Source organism: Nicotiana tomentosiformis, chromosome 6, assembly GCF_000390325.3.
Source record: "Nicotiana tomentosiformis chromosome 6, ASM39032v3, whole genome shotgun sequence".
Classification (NCBI taxonomy): Eukaryota; Viridiplantae; Streptophyta; class Magnoliopsida; order Solanales; family Solanaceae; genus Nicotiana; species Nicotiana tomentosiformis.
This window is the reverse complement of record NC_090817.1, coordinates 120,846,566-120,862,047: the sequence shown is the minus strand read 5'-3', so window position 1 is coordinate 120,862,047 and position 15,482 is coordinate 120,846,566. Positions and strand designations below refer to the sequence as shown.

Sequence of the window (15,482 nt, the reverse complement as noted above, 5' to 3'; positions counted from 1 at the left end):
AGTTCCAAAGGAGATTGTATGTGACAATGGCCCACAATTCATAGGCGCGAAAATCAGAGAATTCTTCCAAAGTTGGAAGATTAAACGAATTACTTCCGCACCTTATCACCCTGCGGCCAACGGACAAGCTGAATCAACAAATAAGGTTATCATCAATAACGTAAAGAAGAGATTGGAAGAATCAAAAGGCAAATGGCCAAAGGTATTACCAGGGGTGTTATGGGCTTACCGAACAACAACAAAAATTAGTACGGGTGAGACTCCATTTTCACTTGTATACGGAGCAGAAGCTTTGATTCCGGTGGAGATAGGTGAACCAAGTACGAGGTACACATATGCCACTGAAGTGGAAAATGAGGAAGAGCTACGGGTAAATTTGGATTTGTTAGAAGAAAGGAGAGAAGCAGCATTAATTTGAATGAAGGCTCAAAAGCAGATGATTGAACGATACTATAATAAGAAAGCCAATTTGAGGTATTTTAAGATTGCGGACTTCATCCTCAAAAAGGTGTTTCGGTCAACAAAAGCATCAAATGCAGGAAAATTGAGTCCAAATTGGGAAGGCCCATATAGGGTTCGAGGCATCACTGGAAAATAAGCGTACGAGTTGGAAACCATGGATGGCAAGGTATTACCGTCGAACTGGAACGCAATCCATTTGAAGAACTATTACTTCTAAACGAGGATAATACCCATGGTCAGGTATCACACAAGTTCGATTTTATTTTGTCTTTTAAATTTTACTAACAATTTTAGATGATAGGCAAAAAGTTATCCCGTACCAAATGATGATATTAGACCCAAAAGATACTGAATTATTTCCGGTCTAGGTTACAATATTTTTTATGGGAAAAAGGGTTATGCAGTCATCATCTAAAAAATTATCTCTGAGTCCCATTTGTATTTTCCTTTTCAGGGAAAGGACCAAAAGAAAAGAGTTGATCTAGTGTTCGAGATTTCATACTTCAATGCTCTAACATTGGGGGAATATGCATATAGAAGGTTACACAAGGAAGAAAATATATACCAGGGGCATAGTTCAGCCTGAATAAAAAACTTGAAGAAACCCTTGAAAAGTTTCAAAGGAGTTTAAACTTGCAAAAACGATGCAAGATATTCCCACGAGCTTCTAGGTTAAAGCCATAAATTTAGTTGCGGGAAAATAGACCTGAATTTATAAACCTGCTACAATGAAAATATTTATGAAAGTATTGTATTAACAGTTATGAAAATGATGTCCATAATTTATTCATTTGAGAGTTCAAAAAATAAAACTTCCTCAAATTATTTCTCTTTTCGTATCTACTTCACGTTTCATATATTTGCACAAATATGAAGATGAGACGTCATCTCCATCAGTATCATTAATATAAAAGGGCCTTTTTAAATTAAAATTCATGTATATCGAAGTCACGGTCTGTTAAAGCATTTTAAGTGCAAGTGTAAGCTCAAATATTAAAAGGGCAGAAAGCATAATATGCGACAAAAGCAATAAAGATATTTATAACCCCAACGAACATGGGTGCTATTTATATCATAACCCCAAAAAAGACAGGGAAGGAAAAACCTTCCAAAAGTTGTCCAAAAAACACAAGGGAGTTCCAAACAAAAACCAACAAACAAACATTTTCAACAGAAAAAGTCTAGAAATGGGAAAAGCTAAGGAGCATCATCAACGGGAGAAGAAGGATCGACTTGGGGAGAAGAGAGTTGAACATCATCTTCACTAGGAGAAAGTCCATCTCCATCACCCTTAGAACTTTCGTCTTCAGTTGTGTAAAAGTTTTGATGTTGCTGAATCTGTTCAATTGTTTCTCTGGCCTTAGCAATCTCAGCATTAAGGTCAAAACCTTCCTGGCTAACTTCAGTTAAAGTTTTGAGGCGAGTGTTAAAAAAAGCCCAACTAACATCTAGTGATGACTTATCCTCGAGGGCTTCATAATCCTTCTCCCACTGTTTAATTTCAGCTTTCAATTCTTCTTTTTCTGCATCCGAGGCTTCATAAGCTGTCTGCAAAGAAGCAAGAGAACTTTCCAGGAACTGAATTTTACCTGTAGAGGTGCGGGGATCTTCTTGAGCTTGGGTAAGCGTCTGAACTAGTTCACCCGCGTAAACCTCTTTTTGATTAAGGAGCTCTTTCAAACTCCTTATCTCTTCAGTAGCCTTGGAAAGTTGTTTAGCAAAAGAGGATTCCAGTTTATCCTTATCCTTCTCAAATTGACTAGTAGAAGCTTTTAGAACCGCTAACTCTGCGGATACCATTCTCATTTATTTTTTCAAAGCTCATTTTTCCTCTGCAAGAACGTCCTTCTCCAACTGAAGACCTTCAAATTTCTCTCTCCAATTATCAGCCTCAGTGCGCAACTCAATTAGTTGTTGGTCAGTCCAAAAGATCCTTTTCATAAGCTTAGTGCCTATCAAAGTAATCTATAATAAAAAAAGCAAAAGAAGAAGAGTTACAAATGAGGAAAAGGAAGGAAGGAGATATAAGTAAAGTTATACCTTAAGAGAAGAATGAACAATGTCATTCATTAAAGTCAAGGAACGGTGACCCTCCAACTTCTTCTTTTCCACGGGTCCTAACAGCAGTTTTAACCATACTTTAGCTTGTACAAATTTTCTCAAAAAATTCTCACACTCGGGGACTTCAATAACAACTTTTTTCATATCCCGCCAGGTGATAAAAGGCTCAACTTCTACATGAGGAGCAGCAATGGGAGCAACCATTGGGGTAACACCAGGTAAAGACACATGTGGGCTAACAGTAGGTAAAACTGGAAGGGAAGCAAGTGGCAGTTCTTCAAAAACAGGCCTGAGGCCTTCTTCACCCTCAAAGCCATAGGCGAATAACCTTTCAACAGAACTTGGGAGGGGGTGGGGATTGGCTGAGTTACCAGCTTCTTCATCAGAAATTTCTAAAGGGGCATTCTCTGGCTCATCGATGAGTATGAAGGGAATCGAACTTGATGGGAATCATGAGAGACATTGGTTTCGTCATCTGAAATCACGCGTCTTCTGACACACGATTTTCTCCCCAAAGAACCTTCTTCTGCATCCTTTTCATCATCAGACCCACGGGCTTCAATAGTTTTTCTCTTGGAGGAAGAAGCACTCAAAATCCGTTCTTGAGCATGACTTACAGAAAGCCTGATTGATGGAATAAATGTGGGACTGATGCCACGAATAGCAAACCCTAATTAAAAAAAAAGGTTGATGAAAAATTTATATATGAACAAGTAAAGAAGGAAAGAAACTGCAAGAATGAAGAGTACCGTGAGTTTTCACTTTCCAACCAAATTTCTGTGAAAGAAATTTCCAAGATCTTTTGTTCATGGAAGTAGCAGTCAATATTTTTTCTACCCAAGTACGGAAGTCAGGAATTTCTTCAAAAACTTCCATGGTTGCTGAAAAAATGAATATGTGATTACATAAAGGAACTCAAGACATCAAAAAAAGAAAAAGAAAAAAAAACTTACGTGCAAAGTTCTATTTTTCTGGAAAAAGACATGTTTTCTTCACCCACTAATCCACTAGTGGGGGAAACAACAAAACGGGCGTACCAGCCATGATCACGGTCATCCTCGAAGCTAACTAAAACCATTTTGCTTCTAGCCACGAGAGAAAAGACCCCTCCACGAAACAGCTTAGGAGAGTAAAGATGAAGTAAGTGACTGAAGGTAAAAGGAGCAGAAACTAAATCCGACAAATAGCGAAGGCATGCCACTGCCCTCCACATAATGGGACCAATTTGGCCAAGTCAAACATTAAAATAGCAACAAAACTCGATGATCACTGGGTCAATGGGAGGTTTAAACCCTAAAGTGAAAGGGTAGGTATAAACGAAAGAAAATCCAGCATGGTAAGAAGTGATTCTTTGGTTGGTACCAGGAATTAAAACTGGGAAATCTGGTTTCCAATGACATTCTCGTCGAACTAAAGAAAGAAGACCAGGAGTGATCAAACTTGGGTAAAGTTCAGCAGGGTTAAGGGAAGCTATAGAAGAAACTTGATTTTTCATGGTTTCACGATCTGATACAAAAGAAAACTCTTGAGGAACAATCTCAGAAATCATAGGCTCACGTATGGGTTCATTCTGGTCCCTATTTTTAGAAGAAGATATAGGGGTTAAAGGAGCTCTAGATCTAGAAGAAGATGGCCTCGCGGAACTACTTTGAGAAGTAGAACTGCGAGTAGATAACGAACCAAGACTGCGAAGTCTACCACCTCTCCTACTCCTAGTAGGGGCAATAGAAGGAGCAAGCTCATCAACGATCACAACTTTGCGAGGGTCTGGTATTGAAGAAGACATGTTTAACAAAGAAAATACAGAGGAAAGGTACAAAACTAGGAAGGAAAGTTAGGATGATGGATACAGAGAAGAGGGAAGAAGGTTTCAAGAAATCAAAGGGGATAAAATATTTATAAGGAGAAGCGACTGCCATCAAAGTTGATCATTATGAAGTGTCATAATAGAACTGTCACTTCGTGACTGACGCAACCGTAGAAAAAACCCTAAAAAAATGCTGAGAAACTGCAGAATCAATCATCTGAAGCCACGTGGCATGAGCATTAAATGAATGTGACATACGTCGCATCGATTCTGAAGAGGGCATAATGATACTCGAGAAACGACGACAAAGAATTTCCGATATAAATACTTACCACTTCCCGAATATTCAGTTGAGAATATTCAGAAAGTGGGAGGACTATCTGTATTAGTGAAAAAAAGGTATGACACGTGGACTATCAACAAGGTGACAGGGCATGGTACGTGGACCATCGATATAGCGACAAGTGGTGTTCTTAATTAGAAGAGTTAATGCGGAAAAGGCACGGGAGAAAAACCCACGAGGTTATACTGAGAAAAGAGCCGGATCTGACAGCTGTAAAAGGAAAAACAAGAGCGGAATGAATAAAGGTTGTTAAAAAGGGAAGATTCACGAACTTGTCATAAATAAGGAAGGAAAATCGACACGGATACAAAAAATCTTTAACCATAGATATTTTCGTTATAATTATATATGATAACAGGCAATCAAGGAAATTAATACCATTAGTGAGCCCAAATTAAAATTATGCCATCATTCTTTACTTTATTCTCAGAGTTATAAATCATAATTTTGGGAGTGATTACCAATCTATTTCATATTTTCTTTGTCAATTATTTTCATTCCTTGATTTATTCTTCAAATTATTGGGAAAGTAAAGTAAATTTTAATTATTAGTAACTCGATATTTTTTAGATATTGATTTTGATCCAAAAATCTATTTTTGGGTTAAACAAATACTAAATATTTGTCGTACAATAGCTGCAAATTCAATTTCGTAACGGTGATTTGTCTTCTTCTTTTCCGGTTCTTTCATGTAAAACGAGTTTTTTACATTGTTAGTCTCTTATGTTTTTCCCCCATGTATAGTAATTTTCAAGTGAGGTTCCAGTCAATGACATCAATCAGACATTCCTGTCCTACACAAGAATTGAAGTATAAAAGCCCAAACTATACATACTAGAAAGCAGAGGATCAAACAGAATGCTTAGCCTTCCTTCAACAAAATAATCAAAACACCCTTTACTAATCTAACCACCGGTAGATGGAAACTGCTCTTTCAACCACACCTACATCATTTCTCAGAATCAATTGATTTTCTACACAACCCCCACTCCTCTTTCTCTCTCTCCTTGAGTGACAAAGGGGGAGAGAGAAGAATAGCTGATTTCTTTTGTAAATTCTTGAACTGAAAAATGCAATTGAAATCTGTCAACACATTTGCAATCACAATCATGTTTGGTTTTGCACTTATCATCCTATTTTTCTCTGGATTTCTTGATTTCCCACTTACCGCTTCTTCAATCCCATCAACTAAAAATCAAATCTTGACCACCATCTCAGCTTCCAAGCCCGACCCGTTTAGCAACTTGTTCGGTGCTTTCAAGAAATGGGATTCTCAAGTGGGTTGTGCTCAATTCAGGGATAAACACAAAGGGTTGTTGTTAAATTCTTCTTCTTCTGGTTCTTTGCAAAAAGTATATGAGGGTGAATTGAAATGTAATGAGCTGAAGATGGATCATGTGAGTGTATTAGTTAAAGGGTGGACTTGGATTCCTGATAATTTGGATAATTTGTACTCTTGTCGATGTGGGCTTAGCTGTTTGTGGACTAAATCCGAGGTTCTAGCTGATAAGCCTGATGCTTTGTTGTTTGAGACTGCTACTCCTCCTCTTGAGGTATTATTCTTAACCAATATTAGCTCTTTTATCTTAAGCATGAATGAGCAGTTTTTAGCTGTGGAAATCAATACTAATAATGCATCTGCATGAACCTATATTTTCTACTTCGTGGTAGTGCCTGATCGTTTGGATTTTGGTTCATTACTGTCTAAGCTTCTAAACACCTGCAATCTTTAGGAATCAGTGTTGGACTTAGCTCAAAACATGACAATGTGGAGGTAAATGATCATCTAGCTGGATGAGGCTAAGTTGTTGTGACACTTAAGTTCCGGTGTTTGTTAGGTACTTTTATTCTGGTTAGAGATTTGTATGTCCATGTAAAATAAATATGACATTTAGAGAAACTCTAGCGTTAGAAAACCTTCACTTCCTGTAAAAAAAAAAGTAAATTATTTAGTACTGGAATGACATGGGTTGTTGTTATTGCTTGTTTCTATTATTCTCTCATCTTCCTGAGCAGAGGGTCTATCGGAAACAACCTCTCTGCCTCCCAAGGGTATAGGGGTACGGTACAGACCACCCTCCCCAGACCCCACTGGGTTTGTTGTTGTTGTTGGAGTGACATGGGCTTGAATAGAGCAGAATGGAAATTGAAGACTCATATACTGAACCCCAACTAATTTGGGCTTGAGGCAGGCTCGAAAGATCTTCCTTCAACCTTGAAAGTATTCTGCTGCTTTAGTGTGAATGAAATCACTTCTCCAAATATAGATGAGTAAATGTCTAATATTCTAAGATTGATAAATATATTTGCCGTAGCTTAAAATCAGTCAAGGATTTGAACTTTGATGTTATCAGCATATGATTTCTTTATGCCTTGCTGGAGAGACCCATGGAATTACCTTTTTATGTCATCTTACATGTCACAATACAGAATGAGTGAAATGGACTGCGAATAATCATTTTCCTAGAGGATTGCAACTTGTATATTCCATCTACCTCGTTACCCTTTCTTATAAAGTTAGTGCATGATGAATTCAGGCATTCACATGTTTTGATCCGAATCTCATACCGTCTATTAAGCTGCTTAACAAGCTTCTAATTCAAGTATATTTAGAGTTCTCTTTTCCTTAGAATGTTTGAGGCGATATACTAAAAAATCAACAATATAAGTGCCATTAGATGCTGCAGACATCATCCGACCGATTTATTATGTGAAATAGATACACGTGAAATTACTGAGCATTTTGAATCATCTATTTCATGCTGCTGTTCTCTGTATATGTTTAGCTTCTTGTTAGTCTTAACGTTATGAGGTCTCTCCAACTAAAGTGGATTTGTCGATCTCCAGAAATGTAATCTTGAAGTCTCAATTCCTTTACTTTGCTAACTCTTTGCAAGTACTTTACATTAAATTTCTGATATTTGAAGCCAATCAATGGAGCTTGCAACTAGGAAACATTTATTTCCACGGAATGGAAAATGAAACCTCTTACCATTTATTTTCAGATAGACTAACCCACAGTCACTGATTACTTTCATCCATATGTCACAGACTATTGTTTTCTAATGGAGCCTCAAAGCAGTGTTGTTGACCAACCAATGGTTGTTTCACTTATTTTCTCCAGATATATGTTATTGATGTATGGAGAAAATGAGAAAAAAAAGTATCCTTTACTTATAATGGCAGCAGGACTATCCGACTTGCATTATGGATAAAATGAAGTGCTCTTAGTAAAAAGTACTTCGGACCCAATGATTTCTTAATTCTTACTAGTAGTTCATGATTCTATCTTAGTTTAAGACTTATTTTTGTATAAAGTGGTCAACTTTTTCCAATCAATTGTAGCAGGTAAACCCAAAAATATTGTCTGCTGTACCATATGTACTCTATGACATATCTAACTATTTGATTTCTTAGTGTTTTTGCGACCTCTTGTTTCAAGTAACCAATTAGTTAAAGTTTATATATACATTGATGTGAACTGAGCATGTATAATGCTCCTCTTAGGCCTACTCTTCGCAAAATTAGAGTTTGGTGTAGACCAGTGTTGTAAATAGCTCTCCCCTCAGCGGTAATAGCGTGAGGCGATGCGATGCGAGCCTCCAGCGATATTTGCCTCTGTTGCGTTGCGATTCAAAAAGGTGAGCGCCTCTGCCTGTGTAGCGAGAGGCGACCTGTGGCGTCGCTTTTTGAAAAAAAGAAAGAAAAAGGCAGTAGAAAAAGAAAAAGACCAGCGATTAGGGCTTTCAGCTATTTCTTCTTCTTTCTCCTTCAAGTCGACCCAGCCACAGCAGACCATCAGTGATTGTTCTTTCTTCTTCAAGCTTCTTCATCAGGTATGCTTCTCTTCATCTTCTTTCTTCTTCCCCTTCGAGTTTCTGCCATTTTTTTTCTTCCTTCTTCTTTCTCCTTCCTTTCTTTCTTTCTTCCTTTTTCTTCTTCTTCTCTTCTTCTTTTATTTTTTGCTCTGTTGTTTTTGAAAGCAGCAGAGAGCTTTTTCTTTCTTTCATTCTTTCTTCCTTCCTTTTTCTTCTCTTTTTTTTTTTTTTGGTTCTGTTTTTTCAATTCCTTCACGGGCAGAGGCAGAGAACTTCAAACCTGAAATTTTCTCCTTAAATTTAATATTTTAATTTTTAGTATATATTGTCGCTTCACATCAAAAAGGTGAGCGCTTCGCTTCTCGCCTCAGTGAAGCGGGCCCTCATCGCTATTTTTCGCCTCACGCTATCCAAAACACTGGTGTAGACTATGTGTTTGTTGCTTTATTTTCACTGATCCTTGAGCCTAGGGTCTATCGGAAACAACCTAAGGTAGGGGTAAGGTCTGCGTACACACAGAGGCGGACCTAGGATTTGAGTATCACGGGGGCACCATTTTAAAAATAAAATAAAAAAATTAAGTTGTAGGACCCTAGATTCGAACCTGGGTCATCAAGAGAGTGTAGGTACTTAGCACTCCTGCAAACCAGTGCCTCTGTCCCGTTTTTTGTTCTTTTAGGGGGCCGCGTAAAATATTTAAGGGGTCATTACTGTATATATAGATATATATGAAAAATATATAATCTTTTTGCCGAGGTTAACGGGTTCCGGTGACCCCCCTCCCCCCAATGTAGGTCCACCCCTGCGTACACACTACCCTCCCCAGACCCCACTTATGGGATTACACTGGGTTTGTTGTTGTTGTTGTGTATGACTATAATGTTTTGGATCCTGCTTTCCTGCTTTATGTTCAGTTATATAGCTTCTTGAAGATTAGAAGTTATTTACGTTATGTTTGCTCTAATAGGGTGTTAGGATGTTAAATGCAAGGGTAGTTGTTAGCAGCTTGTTAGGACATGGAACATAGCTATTTGTTCTCATAGATGTTGATGTAACAGGTGGATAGATTGCAGCCATGTAACAGGATCTAAATAATACCCTTTGTTTTTGTTATGGTTTTGAAGTTCCTTAGTCAATCAGTAAATTTTCTATTCCTTATTTTCTTGTATCGTCTGCATATTCTCATTTCCTGGGTTTCATCATTTGGGAATTGCCTGTTGAATCTTGCTTTCTTCTGACCATTATTATAGTATATTCTTCTTAAGTTTCTTTCTTAAAATGCTGATTTTGCTGAAAGATTAGTCTCTGTTGGAAAACACATTGTTGACTCTTATTACCCGAAATATATCTTAGAGCTGTTATTTCTGCATCAGTCTCTGGGCTATTCCATCACCCTCTTCTTTAAGCCTCTGCATCGAAAGGGAAGGGAGAATTATCCACCTTCTTTGCTGAGACCCCCACTGCAAATCTAAATTACATTGAACTTTTGCTTTCTTGTTGCACACGCCACAAGCATCATTTTCTTCTCTGCAGTCTCCTCACAATTGTTATTTTCCTTTTCAGAGACGTCAAGGTGATCCATTGCGTGTATACATGGATCTTGAAGCTGGTAGAAAGAAATCAGGGTATGAGGATATATTTATTAGCTATCATGCAAAAGATGATGTCCAGTCAACCTATGCTGGTTCACTTTTTCATAATAATCGAAACTATCACCTTTCGCCTTCTAAGAACAATGTAAGTGAAAGGCCACTTTTTCCCTAAATTTGCATGTAGAATATTCAATCATTGAGCATGATGATATTACTTGCTCATTTTTTTAAGTGCTTGTTATAATCTCTAGCGATTTGTAAATTTGTAGGATACTCTTGTTTATTGGTCATCATCACGTTGTCTTCCTCAAAGAAACCAGCTTGCCAAACGTCTACTCAGCTTGCTACCTTCCCATTCATTTGGCAAGTGCCTCAATAATGTTGGAGGTCTAGACAAGGCGCTCTCCCTCTATCCTGAGTGCATCAAGGATTTTAAAGAAGCACCCAAATGGTGGGACCATTTACATTGCGCTATGTCACATTACAAGTTTGTCCTTGCGATTGAGAACACCAGGACAAAGAGTTATGTAACAGAAAAGTTGTTTTATGCACTGGACTCTGGCGCAGTCCCCATTTATTTTGGTGCCGCGAATGTCTGGGATTTTGTACCTCCACATTCAATAATTGATGGAAGCAAGTTTAGCTCTTTGGAGGAACTGGCTTCCTATGTTAAGGCCGTTGCTAATGATCCGGTAGCTTATGCAGAGTATCATGCATGGAGAAGATGTGGTGTGCTTGGAAACTATAGAAAGACCCGAGCAGCAAGTCTAGATACTTTGCCTTGCAGGTTATGTGAAGCCATCAGTAAAAGAAATGGGAGAAATGCAAGAGCTTCTTGATTATTCAACTACAAAAATACAGGGTACTAGGTTTTAAATTTCATTGTTGTGTACTTAGGTCTTTTAGTGTTGTTTCTCAACGGTGTTTGTGTTGATAGGATACACTAGGTAGGGTGACTTGTAAAGATCCCATGCCCTTACAGATTAATCATACATAAATTTTGGTTCAAACAAAATTGCATATTATATGTCAATTTCCACTAAGTTTCTCCTTGATTATGAACTCTGGCTCATTCATGATCCTAGAATTCTCGTCTCTAGATGTCAATAGTGTCAACTTTTTACTGCTGGTAAATTACGCATTTACGTTAATCATTAGCTGTCAAATTAGAGATAGAAACTGCGACACTGTCTTTATTGTTGCAGACTTGCAGCTCAATTAAATCCTTTTTCTTCTTCATAAATGGAAATGCATATCAAGACTCTAATGAATAAATTTTTAATGGCAGATTAAACCGAAACTACTTAAGTAAACTACTGCTGGATTACAATTTGGTTTTCTTTTTCTTTGGATTTTTTTTTGTTCTTGGGTTGGTTTGGGGGAGTTGGACAAAGAGGTGGATCATCTGATCTTGAAATAGGTCATCCCGGCTATCCCGATCTTTTATCTATTCATTTCGTCAGGAATCAGAATCATACTACGATTCTGAGGATTCTGCTTTTCACATTCATTCTACAGGCAAAACGAGGCCTTTGGGGGTGGGGGGTGCATTCGAATGCCATCCGCGAAGCAAGATACTGTTCTAATCTGCACAAAATAGAGGCTACGAAGCTTCTGTATAATCTATGTTTCATCGAGTTGCTCTTGCTTTCTCAAGTCGCAAGGTCCAGACACTAGCCTCGCCTTTACTCTTGGGATCAATACCAAACTCCATCAAATTCACTATCAGAAACTGATAGGGAAGTCGCTGTAAAAATCTCCTATCATATAAGATAGGCCATATGTTATCATACAGACATTGAACCAGACTATGGCCAATGAAGAAGCTCTTAAGAAACTCAGCACCAGAGACCACTGAATTCTCTTCTTTTTTTTCCTTTAAGCATCGGGTATCCGAAACCCAAGCTTAGATAAAGAGAAACCACCACATGAAAAAGGCTTTCGTTGGTACAATTCCATGGAAACTCAACTAGTTATACAGTTATACAATACAAGGTACACAACATGTTCCTGAGATATATTCAAGGACAACTAGTGAACTGATAAGGTAGAGACCAAGTAAAAATCTCATTACTAAGCCGTTACTAAATACATACAGCATAAAACTCTTCTATGAAAATTTCTCAATGAGCAAAGAGAACTGACAACTAACCAAGGATTAACCAGGCAAAGAACATTTTTTCTGAGAATGTCCCAACATATGGCAGCGACCACATTGAACTACTCTCTTTGGACGCTTTAAACTTTCTATCCGAAGAACCTTCTTTTTGGGCCGGCCAGGTGGTCGTCGGGTTTTTGGTGGCCGAATTAGAATATCAACTTTTGCTCCTCCACCTTCTGTACCCTCACCAGTCTCTTTCCAAAGACTCCTATCAGGAATTGGATATATCATCTGTGAGTAGGTTTCACGATAACTGTGGACTGTGAAACAAGGCTCAGCAAATAACTGGGCATTCTGTCCACAAGAAATAAGTGCAGCAGCAGCATGTGCACACGGCACACCATAGAGTTGCCAACGGCGACATGAGCACACACGACTTCGTATGTCCACAATATTTGTCCTCTCAGTTGATACGATCTCAAATTCAATTTCATTTGCTCGTAGAACTTTATAGCAGCGAGCATCAGCAATTGCTTCTGAAATCCTCTTTTCAGCAGATGGAACGAGTATTGAGGCCAACCTCATGCCCATGTTACGGCGATCGTCAGACCATGATATCATCTGTTGGCGGATATGCTCCATCATCTGCACAATAGGAAGCTCGTGACACTCCAGTGCCCAATTATACAACACTTCCGTTATCCCCAAAGAAAAATGACCATATCGTAATCCTTCAAAATATGCAACAGCCCAGTGCTGTGGATTGAAATGATGAAACCATTGTAGGACATCTTGTGAAACCTCAACCATCTCGGAGACTTTGCTCTCAAATTCAGCTGCGGTAAGTGCATATACTGCATTCCAAAATATATTAACTAACTTTGAGTTCTTAAAAGTATCTCGAAAGTTCTCACTGATATAGCGTAGGCAAAAACCATGAAATGCATTTGGAAAATGAGTCTCGACTGCCTCAACCATACCCGCTGATCTCTCAGACAGTATAGTAAGTCTGGGCATACTGTCAGTATTTACACCCAGAAGTTTGCGGAGCTCAGACATAAACCACATCCAGTTCTCATCACTTTCCACATCGACAACAGCTATCGCCAAAGGAAACAACGTATCATTAGCATCAACGGCTGCAGCACAAAATAACATACCCAGGTACTTTCCTTTTAAATGCACTCTATCAAGTTCCAAAAGTGGCCGGCAAGCATTTAAAAATCCATAAATTGCTGCACGATATGAGACAAACAATCGCTGGAAACAATTTTCCTGTCCTGTGGCAACTGATGCAATGCTCCCTGGATTAGTCTTCCTTATCTGTTCACAATATGCAGGAAGAAGCTGGTAACCTTCTTCAAAGGTTCCATGTAGGGCAGCCATGCTGCGCTCCTTTCCTCGCCATGCTTGCATATAAGACACAGCAACCCCATGCTGACTTCGAATATCCTGCAAAATCTCCTTTGGTTTATACTGAGGGTTATCCCTCACCCGTGATTCCACTGATCTTGCAACCCAACCCACTGATGCTTGCTGATGGTGAAGGCTCTGAACCCCCTCACATGTATGCTCACCGTGAAGGGTCCTAATCGTAAATGTAGGAACTCCAGGACATTTTGCCACATGAACACGCCATGGACAACCTTCTTTGGAGCACTTAGCTATGAATCTACTCCTATCTGATTTCACTATTCGAATTTCAAAATGCAATGCTATAGCTATCTCTTTCAAAGTCCTTCTACAAGCATCAACATCCGGGAACTCTTGCCCAATTGCTAAAGGTTGGTCAATCAACACCCCATTTGAACCGGGTACTGCTGTAAACTGCTGACCATTTGAATCAGGTCCCAATCCTACTATCTCGTGAGCTGATTCCATTACATGATCCCCCATAACTCTACACACATCGAAATAGCTTCAACCTCGTTGCTAAACCCCTCAACTATGATCACTCATTTTTCTTTGAAGTTGCCAAATTTTCCAAATGTGCTATTGGAAATCCAATTTCAAATATCTACCAATTGACACAGGAAAAATGATCAATTGCTCATCACTCAAAAACTCAATAACAAGAAAACACAACAAGCAAAAATCATTTCAAATTCTATTTTTTGTAATGACGGTGGTGTTTAAGCCAGCTTGCCCACACCTCGATTATTCCATTGGGTACCTGGTAACTCCCATTAGCATAGATACCGAGTAACTCTACCAACCAAGTTTTAGGCACATGGAAAGAAATCACCTAGTAACGTCAATTCAAATTCTAATACTTGCATATACCCTAGTCATCTCTGCAAAAGTATACATTTCTAAAACTACATAGCCATCGACAAATAACAGAATGTAGCTTAAGAAAGCTAAAATTAGCTCCAAAGTGACAGTTCATCATGAGTTTAAACAATGTTGATTGGTCATCAACATAGGGTCAAACTCGAAGAATATCACATACCCAGAAATAAAACCTTTAATATGCATTCTGCTTCATTCAAATACAGAGTAACACAAACAAGAACAAATTAAAAACCCAAGAAAACTAAAAGGGGTTTTATCTTTACCTGAAATATGCTGCTGCAATTATTCAGTTGTTGAAGAGATCTAATTAGGACCCAAAAATGGCCATAATTAATAGCTGAGCTACAATAATATAGATATGAAAATTATATAAGTTGCTACCCAGAAGATGCAGAGAGAAGATGAAGAACGAGAGGAACAGTGTATGGGCGTAAATTTGATGAATTTCGAGGGCAATTGGAAAACCCTAATGTTGAAACTGTAATTTTTCTCAAATCGGCAAAAGAGATAAAGAGAGAGGGCCAATTGGGGAATTAGTGGATAGGGATATGTGCCGTAGAAACAACGTTAATGATATGACAATTATACCCTTAGATTTGTTAGTATTTGTCCAGTGTTTGAGAGGGCTAAGACTGTAAATAGACGTAAAGGATTGTGGAAATGGAAATTACAAACTTGAAAATCAGTTTAAAGTTTGAACTGCGCTTCGCCAATCAAAATACTACTTTAGTTTTTCTTATTAATTAAAATACAATTTCTTAATATTAAGATTGCTGATAACTAGGATGTACTATCTTCTTCTTTTTTGTATTTTGGTTTAATCGTAATATTTTACACTATCATAAGTATATAATTCAGTATCGACCAACGACTTATAAGGTTAATTGTTACTTTCACTACAGTTGAAAAATAAAGCCTACTATCGAAAGCGGTAAAAAAACAAATAGAATTTGCTTACAAGCTAGATAACAAGGTATTCCTGTGTAAATAATTCATTTCAAAA

General features: G+C 38.1%; 2 protein-coding genes across 3 annotated transcripts; one reads left to right on the top strand and one right to left on the bottom strand.

Moving 5' to 3' along the window:
* The first annotated feature begins 5,461 nt into the window (after positions 1-5,461).
* Positions 5,462-11,145, top strand: LOC104097007 (alpha-(1,4)-fucosyltransferase). Of its 2 annotated transcripts, XM_070177755.1 has the most exons (4): positions 6,086-6,226; positions 7,725-8,509; positions 10,055-10,228; positions 10,353-11,145. In XM_070177755.1, the coding sequence occupies exons 2-4, from the start codon at positions 8,261-8,263 to the stop codon at positions 10,920-10,922; spliced, it is 993 nt and encodes a 330-aa protein (XP_070033856.1). In that variant the 5' UTR covers positions 6,086-6,226; positions 7,725-8,260; the 3' UTR covers positions 10,923-11,145. The 2 variants fall into 2 exon arrangements, with proteins under 2 accessions (XP_009601799.1, XP_070033856.1); XM_009603504.4 differs by lacking the exon at positions 7,725-8,509 and having other exon boundaries at positions 5,462-6,226.
* An 867-nt stretch (positions 11,146-12,012) lies between these two features.
* On the bottom strand, positions 12,013-14,998 carry LOC104097006 (uncharacterized). Its single transcript, XM_009603503.4, has 2 exons — positions 14,743-14,998; positions 12,013-14,201 (listed from the first exon to the last, which is right to left on the bottom strand). The coding sequence occupies exon 2, from the start codon at positions 14,078-14,080 to the stop codon at positions 12,242-12,244; it is 1,839 nt and encodes a 612-aa protein (XP_009601798.1). The 5' UTR covers positions 14,081-14,201; positions 14,743-14,998; the 3' UTR covers positions 12,013-12,241.
* Positions 14,999-15,482: the final 484 nt, after the last annotated feature.